Source organism: Enoplosus armatus, chromosome 11, assembly GCF_043641665.1.
Source record: "Enoplosus armatus isolate fEnoArm2 chromosome 11, fEnoArm2.hap1, whole genome shotgun sequence".
In the NCBI taxonomy this organism is placed as follows: domain Eukaryota; kingdom Metazoa; phylum Chordata; class Actinopteri; order Centrarchiformes; family Enoplosidae; genus Enoplosus; species Enoplosus armatus.
The window spans coordinates 16,053,582-16,071,206 of NC_092190.1; the positions used below are offsets into that span (position 1 = coordinate 16,053,582).

The 17,625-nt window shown below is 40.3% G+C and overlaps 1 protein-coding gene across 1 annotated transcript in view; it reads right to left on the reverse strand.

Annotated features, from left to right (window-relative positions):
• cps1 (carbamoyl-phosphate synthase 1, mitochondrial) overlaps positions 1-13,313 on the reverse strand; it is a 43,735-nt gene extending 30,422 nt beyond the window's left edge. The window contains exons 1-21 of the mRNA XM_070914092.1: positions 13,188-13,313; positions 11,956-12,065; positions 11,496-11,640; positions 10,767-10,856; positions 10,612-10,668; positions 10,434-10,526; positions 10,206-10,295; positions 9,855-9,983; positions 9,509-9,615; positions 9,014-9,155; positions 8,688-8,765; positions 7,220-7,318; positions 6,651-6,746; positions 6,132-6,321; positions 5,656-5,813; positions 5,338-5,466; positions 4,558-4,702; positions 3,655-3,865; positions 2,694-2,892; positions 2,402-2,578; positions 739-857 (exon numbers count right to left, since the gene is read on the reverse strand). Coding sequence (XP_070770193.1) covers positions 739-857; positions 2,402-2,578; positions 2,694-2,892; positions 3,655-3,865; positions 4,558-4,702; positions 5,338-5,466; positions 5,656-5,813; positions 6,132-6,321; positions 6,651-6,746; positions 7,220-7,318; positions 8,688-8,765; positions 9,014-9,155; positions 9,509-9,615; positions 9,855-9,983; positions 10,206-10,295; positions 10,434-10,526; positions 10,612-10,668; positions 10,767-10,856; positions 11,496-11,640; positions 11,956-12,065; positions 13,188-13,313 — 2,690 coding nt within the window. The remainder of the gene's footprint in view (positions 1-738; positions 858-2,401; positions 2,579-2,693; positions 2,893-3,654; positions 3,866-4,557; positions 4,703-5,337; positions 5,467-5,655; positions 5,814-6,131; positions 6,322-6,650; positions 6,747-7,219; positions 7,319-8,687; positions 8,766-9,013; positions 9,156-9,508; positions 9,616-9,854; positions 9,984-10,205; positions 10,296-10,433; positions 10,527-10,611; positions 10,669-10,766; positions 10,857-11,495; positions 11,641-11,955; positions 12,066-13,187) is intronic.
• Positions 13,314-17,625: the final 4,312 nt, after the last annotated feature.

Genomic DNA, 17,625 nt, shown 5'->3' on the forward strand with positions numbered 1-17,625 from the left:
TGTTTGTGTTTCGTCTTTTTATGCTACAACTGTGGGACACAAATTGTCTTCTGAAAGCCAGGGTAATAAAATGATTAAACTGAATTGATTTCTTTAAAACAAAAAAAACAAAACAATATAATTTCCCTGCAGGTTTTACAGAGTTGTGATCAGACAATATTTAGTCAGCAGTGGATAACATGTCTGAAGCAAAGGGCCGATACTAACCTGCAAACCAACAAAGTCTAGGGCAGAAATATTTGGATGATCACCAGGAGAAGAACGTATATGGCAAAGAGGCGAGATTGACAGCGATCGAGCCAGCTTGGGACCTTGATAAGGAATTACAATATATTCCATCCAATGATAATAATCCATGAGTTGCCTGCCTGTGGCGGAATAGACTGCAACTTTATGGCTGGATGGACAGATAGATACAAGGTATTTTGGAGGAGATAGTTCCACTTGACTAGATATTTTCAACCATCAAAGAGAAGCAGAGAGTCAGACAGATACCATATAGTAAGTGTAACTTTTACACTAGTTCTTGAGGATGTCACAGCACTCACATACAGGCACATAGGATGGTACTGTGCAAACATACAGTATACATAGACACAAGTGTATTATTACCATTAAACCACAGTCTAAACATTAATCATATCACTTAAATTCTTAATTCAGCAGCACAAGAATTGATTAGCACATTGGAGAAATATAAAAGTAACAAAAAGTGACTGTGTGTAGTATATGTGTTACCTGTTGTAGTTTGCCAGGTGCTGCTCCAGCTGTGTTATCCTGCGGAGTTTGTGGAGGAACCACTTGTCTATGGCCGTCAGCTGGTGGATCTGATCAACACTCATACCGCTGTGGAGGGACTTTAAAGTAGAGACATGAAACAGACTCAGCGTTACATTTATCATTCATCATCATCAACTTCATAATTCATGCCCCTTACTGGAGCATTCTGAAAGCAGACGTCAAATAGTTTTCACAAAGTTTCAACAAATACTATAAAATCAATTGCTTATGATGAAAGAAATGCTACAAATGATTCAGTGAACCGTCACTCAGAACTGTATCCATTAACCCTTCAACGACTCCTTCAAGTTAAATCTACTGCGGGAACAATATATCACTTGGCCTTTTATCAAAAATCAGATATCAAGCCAGTCTGTGTCATTAACCTGTACGATGACAGAGGCTGTGCACTGACAACAGCTTGTAAATATGTTTTATCATTTTTATATTAGATGTCTCGGCAGATAAATCATTCCGGGTTAGTGTGGGAGGGTTTTTACTCAGCAGTCTGCAAAACGTGCAATGAATCCTGCCCTGCTGCTAAATGTGAGCTGCTAATCAAGCTGCAAATGATTATTACAGAGACTTTACGTGGAGAGTGTTAGTGTCTTAAGTGATTTCAGAGGCCATTCCAGATGCAAGCAGATACACATGCTGGAAAAAATACAATATGTGACAAATGTTAAAGAAAGCAATTGTTTTTTAGTGTATACCACCGACACTCATTTTCCTCCAGTATCTTGTGTCTTGGCTACTTATCATAGCTTATGTCTGAATAACAGAATAATAGAGGGTAGGTGTGTCTTATGGCCTCTGCTTTTTTATCTTTTATGCTTTCCCCACCATAACGATGAAATATTGTCTCAAATGGAAAGTATAGGTTTCAAAATCAAACTGGAGGTCACCAGAGAGGGTAGCTGAGAGTGACACCGACTGTGCTGACCACCTGAAGGCATTAGAGCTGGTGTTGGACTGCCTGAAGATAAGATGTGGATCATTAATCCTTAATGCTGTCGCCATCTTCAATGATCCCACGCCATATTTAAAAATATATCTCCACTGTGGGGACAGCAAGCTCACACCGTTAAAGGTTTTGACACTGACACGACCTCATTCTGCACTTCTCTCAGCCGGGTGATAAAAGCATGTTGAAGTGCTGGAGCTGCATATATTTTTTTTTTTATATCTCTTATCAAAGTTTCACCTTCATCTGATTCAATGAGGAAGAAAGACAGGGTAACAGCACAGCACAGCACAGCACAGCACAGGCAAAAACACACTTAGCAAAAATATATTTCAGTTTATGTTATTTTGAGTCTCCTCACATTTGTACACATTTGAAAAGGCCACACTGTCAGTTAGACAGAAACACTGTTTATACTGCATGTGTTTTCCAAGTATTATAACTCCTGTGCATCTATTTAACTAAGTCACAGTTTCAAAGACAAACATTTCCACAACATTAGGAATTCACTCGGCATGCAGTTAGGCCAGGGACACATTATCCTCTGCATTTCATGGTTTTTTCATGATCATTTTTCTGTTGCACTTCAAAATGTGTTTTAATGAGAAAACTATAGTCAGTGTCATTCATTATTAATGTTGTGAAAGATTAGTGTACCTTGGCAAGGGAGAAGATGCGGGTGCTGGAGGGCACAGCCAGCTCCTGTTGCAGGTCCTGGGTGTCGGCCCAGGCTTTCTTGAGTGGCAGCCGGGGCATGAAGCCATCCACTGACGGATGACACATCCTCAGGGCCTTCTGCACACTCTCCTCAAAGGTCCGACCCACCGCCATCACCTGAATCCAGAAGAGGGAGATACGTGACAGAATAATATGGGTGTGAGAATATAGTGAATACACAAGTGAGTGAGTGAGTGAGTGAACGAGTGTCTATCCAAGGATCCACCCCCACCTCTCCAACGCTCTTCATGGCACTGCCTATTTCATGGGACATGCCCTGGAAGCGGTCCAGATCCCAGCGAGGGATCTTGGTGACGATGTAATCTAGACTGGGCTCAAAGCAGGCTGTTGTCTTCTCAGATACAGCGTTCTTGATCTCTGGCAGGGGGATACCCAGTGCCAGCTTAGCGGCAACGAAAGCCAAGGGATACCTGTGAGACATGGACCAAAAGGCCAGGGAGACCAAAATTAACCAGTGTTTGAAGTTTCTGTACTAAATCAGTATTTTTAGCATCATTGCACAGTAATGAGCTTAATCAAAACTGTGATGTTGTATTGACTCCTTTGTCGTACTGAAAAGCTCCAAGATGTTTTTGATGTTTAACAACTGTAGAAATCCGTTCTCTACAGTAAAATCCAATTTATTTATCTTTTGATATTACATCATCGCACTACAAGATGCCAGTCTGAGAAAACCAGTCCCACTGATGTGAAGGACAACCTCATCATAACCTCCTCAGCAAACAACTGTGAGGGAAATGGAGTCAGTGCGTCTACAAGATGGGCCAGAGAATACAGCTGCAGAAGTGATTTGAGAAGTGTCTTTGGACATTTTGATATTTTGTTTAACCACGGAAACCTGACACAATTGAATTCCATTGTAATTTACATGAATTTAAGATGAACTATGTCACAGAACTACTAACTTATTAAACAATTTTCAAGCTTACAGTGGATGACTGTTTGATACTCAAATGACAGATTATGTGTAGAATATTCATTTTAAACAGTAGCTAACAAATTCTCCATCCACAACATTTGCTTCCATTATTGCACCACTGCAGTACAACCACAATTTGTGCAAGTCAAACAGCCAGCCTTATTTAATTTGGTGGCATTTCAACTCAAGCTTTTTTTGAAGACCAGCCTACTAGCAGTGTGTGCCTTCTGTTTGTATATATGTATTCTCTCACCCAGTGGCTTTGGATGCCAGAGCTGAGCTTCTGGAGAGCCGGGCGTTAACCTCAATGATGCAGTACTCCAGCGACGACGGGTGTAGGGCATACTGGATGTTGCATTCGCCTACAATGCCAAGGTGACGAACCACTTTGATGGCCGTCTCACGGAGCATGTGGTACTCCTCGTTGGATAATGTCTGGCTCGGTGCCACCACGATGGAGTCACCTGAAGAAGAACGGGAAGGATTAGGACTAAGAGCGGCTGTAAACAGTATTAAAAGTCTCTGAACTTGGTTTCTGTTAATGAGAAAGATGCAGAGACAGAGAAAACACAATATATTGAGGTGATGTAAAGTGTAAGGAAAAAAAACATCAGCTTAAACACCACACAAGGCAGCAAAAGCCTGTTTCTCATTTGGATTTGGATTTAAAACAGGGAACAGCCAATATGTAAGGCATTACCCTATACATCTCCACCTTTTGTTATAAATGGTTGTTTGAGCAGTTTCCTTTTCAACATCAACGTGTCGTCTCAATTACAATTCTGTATAGTGACTGTACAGTTCTGCGACAAACATCTGCATAACAAAATAATGTTACAATTGGAGAGAGAAGCTGTAGGGCCAGAGGGTATCACATTTTAGATAAAAATCACTCACGAAGTTGTAAGAAACACCCAAACCACCTTTAATCTTAGGTACACTGGAGTTCTGGATTAGCTATAAGAACTGAACTAAACCCAAAGGCTCAAGTATTGATTCTGAAACAAGACAAAGAAATAACACAAGGACAACAGCTGTCAAAAACATCTATATCATCTTGCCAGGTACACAGTAAATTTGGTCAACATGAAAAACCTGCTTGCACTAATAGAACAAGATACTATAAAGTATCAGTATGTAGAGTATATTTTAGTACCTGTGTGAATGCCCAGTGGGTCAAAGTTCTCCATGTTGCAGACGGTGACACAGTTATCAGCCACATCTCTCACCACCTCATATTCCACCTCCTTCCAGCCCATCAAAGACTTCTCCACCAGAATTTGACTGCTCATGGCCAGAGCCTACAGTATATATATACAATACAGGACATATTATCAGTTTAGATAATGTGTCCACATTAATCTTTACACAGCGGGTAGACACAATAACATGAAGACCCTTACAATATAACTCATTACAATAGCTCTGCAATTAGGGCTGGACGATACAGCCTAAAAATGAAATCTCCATTTTTTTCACAGATTTACAATTTTATTCGATTACTTGAAATAAATACTTTTAAATGTAAGATGAGGAAAGCAGGAGAACATACAGCAAAAGTATGTACGAATCTAAAAAACGTTTTGCCGCTGATCACAGATTAGAACCAATTGAGCTGTCAGATATAATGCTGGATACTGGACGAGTACAAAATAATGTTGCTTAGCAACAGCAAACTATTCCTTTCTTGGCAGAGCACCAAAGAAACATATCTAAACAATTTCAAAGATTGTATCTTTGCTCAGGTTAATGCTGTAAAAAAGGGTGAAGGTATGAAACTAAAAAGGTTTGTTAGTAGAAGTCTGGGTAAAATGCTTCAACTGCTGATTTAATCGGCATGATCAATCATATGAAAAGAGAAGAAATGACTGAGAGTAACAAATATAATTGCGCCAAGATGCCTACATTATCCTGACACTGCAGCATTTATTCTGACCTTGTGGGCGGTTTCCTCCAGCTTTTCTTTGTTGGCACACAGACCAGAGCCCAGACCTCCCAGGGCATAGGCCGATCGCAGCATCACTGGGTAGCCAATCTGCTCTGCCGCTTTCAAGGCATCAGATACCTGAAAGATACGCACAAATATCATACTGTATTTCTCCTGCACATAAAGAAATGTTGACACATGCTTTAAAACACACTAAAAATACAGAATCTATCTACACTGTATATGCAGGATGGATATACCATTTGTCTTACTAAGCTTATAGAAAGGATATTATCTTTTTTCTTGTTATTGGACTTAGATCCTTACAGACTCCACAGCAAAGCTGGGTGCAATCTTCTCATTGATCTCCATCAGTTTGTCAGCAAAAAGCTGTCTGTCCTCTGTGGCCATGATGGACTCCACTGGGGTTCCTAGGACCTTCACCCCATACTTCTCCAGGACACCACGCTGGAATAATTCAACTCCTGAACACAGTACACCAGTCCACACAGATGCATGGTTAAACGCAAAGGCAATGAAAAAAAATACAAACTCATGTACACAAGTTATTCTTGCATTCACTGAGCATTGTATATGCTGTTTGGTGAATGTTTTTATCTTAAGAGTCATACAGTAACATGAGTTGTGCATATCTTTAGTGTAAGAAATTTCCAACCCTGTCAGTGTTAGTGCCTTGCACAGAACTCCGCAAGAAATGTAACCTCTATCCCTGACAGGCAGTCAGTATTTTCCACAAAATCAGCTATCCTATACGTTGACGCAAACAATTGCACACGTCTCACCGCAATTGAGTGCAGTCTGTCCACCCATGGAGAGCAGGATGCCATCAGGGCGCTCGGTCTTGATGACTTCAGTTACAAATTGTGGCGTGACGGGCAGGAAGTAGACGGAGTCGGCCTGCTTAGTGCCCACCTCGTTGGTCTGAACCGAGGCGATGTTTGGGTTCATGAGCACTGTCTGCAGGTTCTCCTCCTACAACACCATATCCATGTGATTAACTATGATTCATTTAAAGGAAAACTTAAGTATGGCACAGTTCAGTTCAGTCTTAGTTTGGCAGACACAACAAAACAAATCCATGCATTAGTGTCACATAGCACTAAGCCCATTCTTTTTCATGTACATAGATCTTTACACTTTACAGGATGTGTGATATTTATTGTCTTTTCAAAAATCTTGTGCAGATTACATTCATTTTATACATACAGACTGCATCTACATTATGTTCAGGTATCATGACGATGATGACACTTTTGATAGTTTTCTGTGGGGTATAGGTAAGTTGCTGTGTCATCTCTTACCTTCATGGCCTTGATGGCCTGAGATCCAGAGTAGTCGAACTCTCCAGCCTGACCGATAGACAGACCACCAGAGCCCAGTACGAGCACCTTTGACACCTGCATTTACACAAATAGACAGGCGACACACACAGTAATTAACAGCATGTAATATAGTACCTAACAGCATCTGCACAGCATGAAACTCTATTTGCAATGAAATAGATAATAAAATAAATATATTAACTGTCTAACATGGTGACCCTGATGTAAAACTCTTTGACATGTAATTAATGAATTGTGTAATTTCCCCCCGGGGATCAACAAGGTATTTCTGATTCTGAACAGCATTTCAGTTACTTGAAAAAATATTATGTTATTTTTCACTTATAAATCCTTGTAATGATGTTATGCAGTCTGCTTCCCAACTTGTAAAATACTATATCCTGGTATTTTCCTCTAAAGTGACTCTGGTCTCTGGTAATGTTTAAACACCCTAAAAGACTGAATGTTCCACATGGATGTTCTGCATGTGGAACACACCTGATGTTCAAAACAAGGTAAACCTGCTAAACCTGTGTCACACGCTGTACCTGGGCTCTGGGTGGTATGTAAGGTTTCTTGGGCATGACAGACACTATGTTGGCGTCCTTTCCTTTCTTGATCATGGAGATGAAGGCATCAAAGAGGAACTGTACAGACAAAGATAAAAATCAATATAGCCACAATTAGAATAGAATATTAATAATATTAGGAGGGACCTACCTTCATACTGGGTATTGAATTGACATTTTCCACTACTTTATGTAGACTTAAAACACTCTGGTGGTTGATATAAAGACAAAGCTCTGCCTGAGAGTACAAGGTTTTGGATGTGGAACAGACTTCTCAAACCTACTGATTCCCAAGGTCACTTTTGTTTACTTGTACATGGAAATACGTGCAAAAACCATGACACTTGTTGCTTCTGACAGGCTTTTCAGAAACCTTCGGATCAGTGTTTCCCACAAACAATGTTGTGTCTGCATTAAAATTTACAGAAAAAACACACAGAGGAACATACTGACATCCCATTTCTTTTATTATTTAAAATCAGTATAAAGACACAAAGTAAAAATAAAATGTTTGGGTTTTTTTTGTATTATTTGTACTTAATTTAATTTGAAACATATTTCATTTTTAAGTTTTACTCACATACATTTCTTGTATGTGAGTACAAGTACTGCAAAGACACCAAGCTCCTAAAATGTATTCAGCTGTACAAATATTAGAAAGTAGTTAAATTATCTAGTATATAAACTAATCAGTGGCATCAGTTACAATCAGTTGTTTGTTGACAACCTTTCACTCCTTTTCCATTATGCAGAAGATGAACATTTGATTCATTTCATCAATATCTGAAAGAAATGCATTAGAAATATAGCACTTCTTTTCACAGTCAAGGGAATAAATATTTGTCATGGGCACTGTGCAGCATTTTTGTGAAGCCCCCAAAAGGCAAACCCAGGTGGAAGCAAGAATTCTCCAGCAGAGCTGTCAACTGCATGTTTTGGTAGAGAGGACAGGTCTTATTTTTCTGCCTTAATATGACAGAGGTTATAACATACTTTGACCAGGACTTGAACTACTGTCCTTGGCTGCCATGTGGGAGAGAAGAGCTGCAGCACAGAATCTTCAAGGCTTTATTGTATAGAAAGGGACAGGCACTATTAGTGGTCTTCCTATACACCTGTGGCCCTGGTGCAGTCACATCAGGCACCACAGATGATTACATGTTTCACTGCCAGTGATGTAGTAACTGGTTATACATTACTTTTTACCACTGTGTCTGGTTTACATAACATACAATACACATATAAATACATTACTTTCCCCACCTCATTGCTGCTTGCAGCTGTGTTTATTGTATCTTCTATTACAAGTCTTTTTTTTAACAACAGATAGCTGTTTCAATGGAAAACTTCAGCTTTTACTTAAGTTGCATCCTGTAAAGATACCTTTACTTAACTTTAAGTATAGAATTCAGGTGCTTCATGCAGTATTATCAAAGTCTTTAATTACCTCTGTGTCTGTGGGACCGCCTTTTGCCTCCGGGTGGAACTGGGCAGTGAAAACAGGCTTAGTGTTGTGCATGATGCCCTGGAAAATATGCAGGGTTGATATAAGCAAACAAAGCCAAACATGTTCTGCATTTCATTTCTTAGCATTTCAGAAGCAGGTGAGTCAATTTTTTTTGTAAAATGTTATTTTGTACAATAAGTATATCTTACTTTGGGTGTCTTATTTACTTGACTACGTTTACTGAAGAAATGCATGCTTTTTACCCAAAACCCATGGAACAAAAACATCAAAACAAAAAAAACACTTTCACACAGAGTGAAATCAACCTCATTGGTGCCATCATTGGCGTTGATGAAAAGTGGGCTCCAGCCTAGGGGCAAGGACTCGCTGTCAATGCCGTAGCCGTGGTTCTGCGCCGTAATGAAGGCCTGGCCCGACATCACATTCAGCACCGGCTGGTTCTGGCCTCTGAGGAACCACAGACATGCGTAAAACACAGTATGTATTCATGAATTCTTTAAGGGAGAAGAGTCAACATTTTAACCAGATAAAAAATGTACAGTACAGAATGCTAAACGTAAACAGTGCTTATGTACGATGAGACGTAAAGGTTCCATGTGGAGTTTTAGACCTCGAGTAGCGCTATGAAGCTGTATGTCTTGTGCACGTGCATCAACTGGTGGCAGTAACACAACCAAGATATGCTTCAATGCACCATCAAAAACAGGGAAGAAGACTGCAGGGCCCTTTAAATCTTTATGAGGATGCTTTAAGAGCATGCATACTGTGCCTTAATTATACTTAGCTATTAAAGAGTTCACCTGTTGCCCATAGGTAGCTTATAGGACTTAGCTCCTGCAGCCAGAGCAGTGATCTGGTTGCCCATACAGATCCCAAACACTGGCTGGGGACGATCACTCTCCAGAACCTTCACAGGACACAATACATACAGATAATATTCATTAAAAGGTACACTGTGGATCATGATATAAATATAATCTATGTCATGAAAAAAAGTATTTTTTGCAGCAAAGACGAGTACAACATGCAGCTCTGTAAATAACAACTACTCTTTGTGGTCAAATCTCACATGTTGCACAAACATGGAATCATTTGAAGTTTAAAATCTTCTAATGCTCAAAATATTTGGATAGCACCACGTCCTACCTTGTGGACATTGTTGATGAGCGTCTTGGCCAGAGACGGATCTCCTGGTCCATTGGAGATGAACAGGCCGTCGTAGTCTAGACTCATCAAGTCCTGATCCCACGGTACAAGGTGGACCTCTGCACCCCTCTGCACACAGAGACATAAGGAGAATTTAAAGCCATTCTGTAATCTTATGGTATTGCTCAGCAATGGTCATGTGAAGTCACCCAAAATAACTCAATAGTTTTACACACATTTGAAACCAGTTGAGAATGTATCTCTGTAGTTGTAAGTTATGTTGATGATGTTGTTGTAATTACACCCCCTTACAGAAGTGACCCATCTTCTGTCTAGGATGTTTTTTCTCACCTTAACCAGCAGGCGAATAATGTTGTGTTTAATACCGCAATCAACAGCCACAACTTTTATTGGGTTTCCTTTTCCAAAAACTTTGGTCTCCTAGTGGACAGGAGGGGACACAATAAAGAGAGGTTAGAACTCATCACCATTTGTAGAGTTCATCTATTGTACCAGGTCTACCTGGTGTAATGGGAAGAACAACTGTTTTGGGATGTTAAATATAATAGCAGCTGTTACCTTTGTTGAGACCTCTGCTACCAGGTTTTTCTGGTTGGGGTCAGTTATCTCAACAGGCTGCCCATCAAATTCAATCTTCCCCAAAACTGTGCCCTGAGGAGAAGAAAAAGAAAAAGAACAGTGAGCGATCAACCATTTGTAAAAGATGTAGCAGCACAGACCTTTGTATTTACAGTACCTTGTCTCTGATGACCTTGGTCAGCATTCTGGTGTCTATTCCAAACAACGCTGGAACCTTTACAGAATGAAAGTAACATTTGTGAGTTTACCTGCAGCAGAGTCCTTCTCTCCTCTCTGAGATTACACCAGATATTTGGTCATTTGAATGCCAACCTTCTCTTCTTGCAGCCATTGTCCCAAAGACTTGACAGAGTTCCAGTGGCTGTACTCATAGCTGTAGTCTTGAACCAGAAGACCAGACACCTAGAAACACCAAAGCACAACATCAGTCTTAAAAAGAGTTGGATTATTTGATGTATTGTTTAGTCTATAAAATGTAAGAAAGAGAAATTCCAGAATTTCTTAAGAGTCCAATTTGACATATTGTTCTCCAAAACCCAAAAGGTATTCAGTTTACTTTTATAGGAGAAAAAGATCCCATTCATACTCTGTGCATCTGCATGGCTGTGAGAGAACAAACGCGTGAACACGTCATAGTATACAGACACCCGGTGTAGTTTAAACAGAACCACGTGTATGACTGCTACAGTATGCGAGTCCACGTCTGTGTTTGGAATATTGAAATATTTACATTTGAAAAACTGAAAGCAGTGACATTTTTGCCTGAAAAATAATTTAAACAATTACTTGATCATGACATGACTATAAAAGTCTACAGACATGCTGGTGGCTCTGTGATGCTGTACTTAGCAGTGCTTTAAGCTAAACATTAACTTAATTTGTTGCTGCCAAATATTTTTCAGCCATAACCCAAGTCAAGGCAGCAACAAAAATGAAACCAAAACAACACAATGGCTTAAAAGCAGGAATTTGTAATGAATACATTGCAGCGCTGAGTCCTCCACAAAGTCTGAAACCCCAAACCACCGCCGTGTTTCCTACCTGGATGCGCTCTGACTCCACATGTTTCCTTAGGCCCAGCTCGTCCAGCTCCTGGGTGTTGGGTACCCCGTAGTTTCCTACAATAGGGTAGGTCAGGGTCAGGATCTGACCTCTATAGCTGGGATCACTCAGGGCCTCAGGATACCTAAAGCAGGGAAACAGCAGGACAAACGTGCCAAGATATTGTGATGTGAAGATGATGAAGCACATCGTCATGACATCAACTCATTGTCCTCAACAAAGTGAGAAAATCAAGGTTCAAGGTACATTCTACAATGACTCAGTGTACCCTGGTCTTGTGAAAACCATTAAAACTAAATGAATACACTTCAGATGCAAAGCTGTCAAGCTCAAGGGAAGGCTGATACTTTGGTATGTGGTATCCTAAAATCTGAACCGCACTTGTTCAAGTGCACTATTTCGTCTAAAATCTAATGTAGTTCGACTGTCTCCTTCTTACCCCACCAGGCCGGTATTGAAGACCAGTTCCCCAGCTATAGAGGAATCATGCCCAAAGGAAAACCCTTTCATCCTGGTGCCATCCTCCAAGACCAGGTGGGCTGTCTGGGCCTGGGAGTTAAAAGAGAGCAGGCAGATGATGAGCAAAATCTCACACAGGAATAATGCATTCCCTTTTCGTGAAGCAAGCTTGGAAAGACCAAAGGCAAAACTTTGAAATAGACATGTTGTAGACTTTGAGTTTGGAAGTGATGGCAACCAGTGAGCCTCTGGGACTTCATGCTGAAACTGCAGGCCAATGTGAATTGTGCTGTGAATGCTGAGACAGACAAATCTGTTATGTGTGTGTGTGTGTGTGTGTGAGCGTGAGAGATAGAGAGAGAGACTTTGTGAATATAAAAGGTTGGTGTGACCCACTACGACCTCCAGCCTTTCCGACTCTCAGTTTCAGTTGTGTCAAATCTGGCCTGCAAATAAGGCAGTTTGTAAATCGAGTGAAGTGGTAAAAAGAGAAAGTAAGATGTTGCAACCAGGGCGTATCTCAAAAATGATGCAATTGTCCCTGTGAATGACAAGTATGATGCTGGTAAATTCAGCAACTGTATGCTACACCTTATCTGAGACAGCAGTCTAAAAATCTCATCAACTAACCAGTGCAGAAAGTCTCACTGCATTCAAACTCATGCAATTTATTGCAGTCTTTCTTGATAGCACATACACATACGTTAGAGAAATCACTTGTATATGTCATATGTTTTACTGAATCAAATACAGCCACGTGTAAATTTGGGGTAGTGACAGTCCACCGGACAGAACATACTGCACAGTGCCTTGTTTAAACTTGTTCACGCTGCTATCTGCCGTCCACCATGCCGTATTTCTGATGCAAGAGCGGTTTAACCGTGACTAGTAAACTATAGCACAAGTTGAAGTGAATAATTACACAAGTGAATTATGTTAAAATAAGAACTACTTGTTGTGCTGGATCTATGCCGAATATAAGAGTAGCTCCTGCTGCTTTTGAAAAAATGCTGCAACTATTTCTTATATGTTGGTACATGTATGTAAAGGCAAGGCATCGCAAACTTTAGAGATTTTTCTGCGGGATTTGGCCTAAAGTCCACCTAAAGTACTGCGGCGTCAGCGCTCGGTTGGCAGCGTTACTGGGGACGTGTTGGAAAAAGTTTATTTCCTGCACTTAACCACTACACGACAACAACTGTTTTCACTTACCTTCACACTAAAAAGTTTTGTAGTTTGAAGTCTCAGCCAGGCCGGCGTGTTTCTCGCTCTCCTGCCAACCACATATCCTTGCCTCAGGGATTTAACAACGCTGCAAGCTAACAGGATTTTTGTCATATTAGCCTACGTTACTTAAGTAGCACAGATATATATATATGAACAAATTAATAAATACACTGTGTTACAAACTGTTGACTTTACAACTACGAGTAAATTTTCTTTTAAAAGACAGATGAATGAATGAGTTTTGGAGCTGCACCCTCGTGTCCTCGCAGTTCAACTGGGTACTTTAAAAGTCGACCCTGATTGGCCGCCGGGATGTTGTTTTGCTCAACGCATGAAGCGCACAGCGTTCAGATTGGTCTTCAGGAAAACGCCTACTTTTTTTGTCAAACCAAACGAACTAACCTGTGATTTACGTCTCTTTAATATCCCTAAACACATGGTTGTAGGTGTTCTGCAGTAAAAAAAAATATTTTTTTACTTTTTCTGGTGCATCACAGGGTTAACCTCTCAAATTGATTAGTTGTACACCTATAGTCATAGTACTAGTTTATTTAAAATAGTTAACCATACATTTGTGCGAGTTTTTTGTGTTGAGGTGGAGCAACTTAATATGGGCTAACCTGAAACTTGAAATAGCCTTTTTGTCTTTCACTCTGTTTCTACATTGATGCTATAAAAGAAAAAAGTGCCACACTGACGACTTTTAAAAATGCCTACACATGAGGAAATATTGATTACGTAAACAGCCTACATTTTAGGACAGCAGAGAGGAACTAAAAGAAAGTGCATGCTGACTGAGAACGAATCCACCTGCTCACAGCAAACTTGTATGCAGTGCTTTCACTGCTGCAAAGTCTTTACAGCCTTTTTCTTTGAGGCCAGTTGCCTGCAAAAAGACAAACTGACCGTGGACGGGCTGCATGGTGGTGGGATTAGAGTGGTCTGTGTATTTGCTGATCACTGCAAGACTGGTCCTCTGTGGAGAAGGCTGCCTGACTGCCACTCTGCTGGGTTCAGCAGTCTGAACAAAGTGGGTGTGAGTAATAGGACCTGTGTAGATCAGGAAATACCTCCACACTCCAGAAATTGGACTCGGAACAATAGACTCTCTCTGTGTCACTTTGTAAAAACTATGATGCCATTTAGAAATCTTCAGCATTCAAAATATGAGAAGGTACAGTTTGTCTCTGAATCTCCTTACATTTAAGTTCATTACCTACTCAGAAGATACATGCAGTCAGATTCAATTCTGATTTTGGTACACTTAGGTTTTGTGTAGGTCCAAACTAAACCCCCTTGTTAACTACAGATCATGTTCCCCTTTGTCTAAATTTAGTCTGTGCTCCTCCAGCAGATCTGTGGAGCACTGGTGACATCCAGTGGTTACGCTTGCACAAAAAGAGTCAGAGGGATTTTGAGTCAGTAAACAGTGTTGTAATGGCTCGCTTGATGCGTAGGTGACAGTGTAGCTGTATGAGTTGTGGTAACAACTGAGAAGGCTCTTATAACATTCAACTGCCAGCGTGTAGAAGCTATAACGGCTTTGCAGTTAACATGACACCCACACCTAAGTCTTTATGTAGGCCACATAATGTGTATTTATGTTATGTAGGACATGATGTGTCTTTATTTACACTACAAGGTATTTATTCTGCCATTACTCGCTACAGGCCCTCAGCGTCCAACAGACTACAACATTTGTAGCAGCAGGCAACAAAAAACTCAACAGAGGGTTAGTAGAAAATAATTTGTGGTTATGCTAAAGCAGTCACACACAGTTGTAGGTAATGGAATACAATGAAGTTGATGCTGTGCTTCTGACCACATAGTATATTCAACATTTGATTTGCCACTTCATACCTTCATAAGGAAAACAAATGTAAGAAATACAAATCCAGTAGTTGGCTGGAGAGTATGCACCTGAGCAGAAGACATCAATGGAAGGAAAAGAAGATGGCCCTTTGATATGAAGTCCAAGAGATACACAAGTCTTGAATGAAGGAGGAATATCTGGTTCACTTGTGCAATTTTTATATTCGCTGATATCATCTCTTCATTTAGCGTTAGAATACAGATCCCAGTGAGCACTAATTTTCCTTCCTGATTCCTCACCTCCATTTACGATTATTAATCATGGCCCCATTCAAAGAGTCATACGGCAGATCTGTAAGTCTGTTAAACAGGGGCTTCATACTAAGTGTGTAAATATTTTTAGGCAGCCAGAGCATGGTATGAGTGACCCAACACTTTACAAAGCAATAACTTTGTTGCCTTGTCACCATCAATGGTGTCAATGGTCGTCTCCTGCAGTAAAATGACACATAAACACAAGTGAAACTATTTTCCTTGCTAAGGGTCTCCATTGTCTCACAATCCCAGTGCACAATTCAAATATCTGGCTTTTTTTTGTAAAAGATGCAAAGACAGCAGAGATGTAGTGAAGGAAAAACACACATACACTCCGCTTACTCTCTTATATCTGAAAATATAGAAAATAGAGGTTATCCGCACATTTTAGACCTTTAAAACTGTGTAATATGGTTATTAATACTCAAAGCTTGTCACATGAAGTTTTCTTAATAAGTTAAAGAATGTAAGTCAGCGCTGATCAAAGTTTATACACTATTTCAATATTGACAAGCTCCCTCCCAGGCTTCCTACTTACACTACAATAAACTCTACACACAAGCTAAGCTAAATACACACAAGCTTATTTTAGCAGTCAATCAAATGAGATTTTGTTTTTATGATTAATTTCAAAAGACATTGATGCTTTTCTCTCCTCTGCTGGCTGTTTCTATTTTCAAACAGTTATGCCCTCAAAAAAAAAAACGTACAGTACAGTCTATAGTGAATCACTTTCAATGGAAAATTGCTAGGTGATGATTGGGAGAACATGAGAAGCCCGTGCAATGTACTGTATGGCCCTTTATTACTGGGAGGGCTGTGATTAGCTGCCTTCCAAATTCCTCCACTGATTGGCTGGGGTGCGGCCTAATGAACTCCCGTGTCTGTCCTCGGTGTAGGGACCCCACATTGTCTGCGGTTTCAAGAGTGGGTTTCAGATGGTGACCAAGCTTAAGAGGGGACGTGAATAGACAGGCAGGCTCCCTCGCCGTTCTCTTTGCCAGGTTTCCAAGCACAGTCTTGCCCCTGAGATGACAGAAATAATGGATGGCTGTTTCAAGGACTTATGATGATGTTTGCTCAGTGCAGGATCAGGCTGCTATTGGCATTTTATATATTATTCTAAGGCAAGACGAGACAAGTTTATTTCTATAGTATCTTTCAACAGCAAGGCAATTCAAAGTGCTTTACATACAAGATATAGAGAGATTACATTCACAGTGCAGCACGAGATATGAATGAATAGCCCCGTACTTAATTTAATTAAAGGGAACAGTAAACACAAAAGTTTTAAGCCTAGATTTAAGAGGACTGAGAGTTGGAGTAGACTTTTCTAGCGCAGAAAACTGAACACTGCCTCTCCATGCTTAGTTTTGACTCTGGGGATACATGATTTGAAGGGTCTGGATGGTTCATAATGAAGCAGCAGATGATAAATGTATTTTGGCCCTCAACCATGCAGTGCTTAACATAAACCAATAGCAGTATTTTAAAATCAGTTCTTTAACACACAAGAAGCCATTTAAGAACTGGAGTGATGTCTTCCACCTTTATAGTTTTTTGAACCTGATTTTGTTCTGTAGCAGCACACTGGCTGGATTTTATGCATGTATTAGTAGCAGTGGTAGCGGCATAGTACTAGCAGTAGTAGTGGTAGAAGTACTATTAGAGTTGAAAATTGTATGGCCAATTTCCTAGACAAGAAGAATCTCAGTTCTAGTAAACCAATAACCTTATACATTTTAAAATATATATATACAACTGTTTTTAAATGCTCTTAAATGTAACTTGTTCAATTTAATTACCATTTACATTAATTAAATTAACTACCAAAAAGGTCCATAATTATTAGGAAGTGGCTTCCTCAAACCTCCATAACTGTAATATGGTTGACATGCGTACTATTATCACCATGTTTAGAATTGTACTTTGCACCCCTCCTGACTCAGTGTTGCAGGATGTGCTGTCAAGTTAGAAGAAGACCCACACACAGTCTTGTTTTAGGTGATGGCATCATGACTTTAAGACAGTGTGATTGTCCCGTCTGTGACAGCAGCCTCAGCCTCCGCAGTGTAAAAGGAAGACCAAGTCATCAGCTGGAGAAAAAGAAGGAGGAGGCCGTCCCTTAAGGCTGCTATCGGATTCCCTTCCTCTGTAGTGATGTAGTGTCCCCAGTAAAAGGGACAGCGAGTAGCTTTGTTTAGCCTGCCCTCATCTAATTCCTGTGTGGTTTTGAGAGAGTGAGAGAGGGAAAGAGAGCATACGGGCCACAGAGGCTGCATCAGCCCCCTTAAGG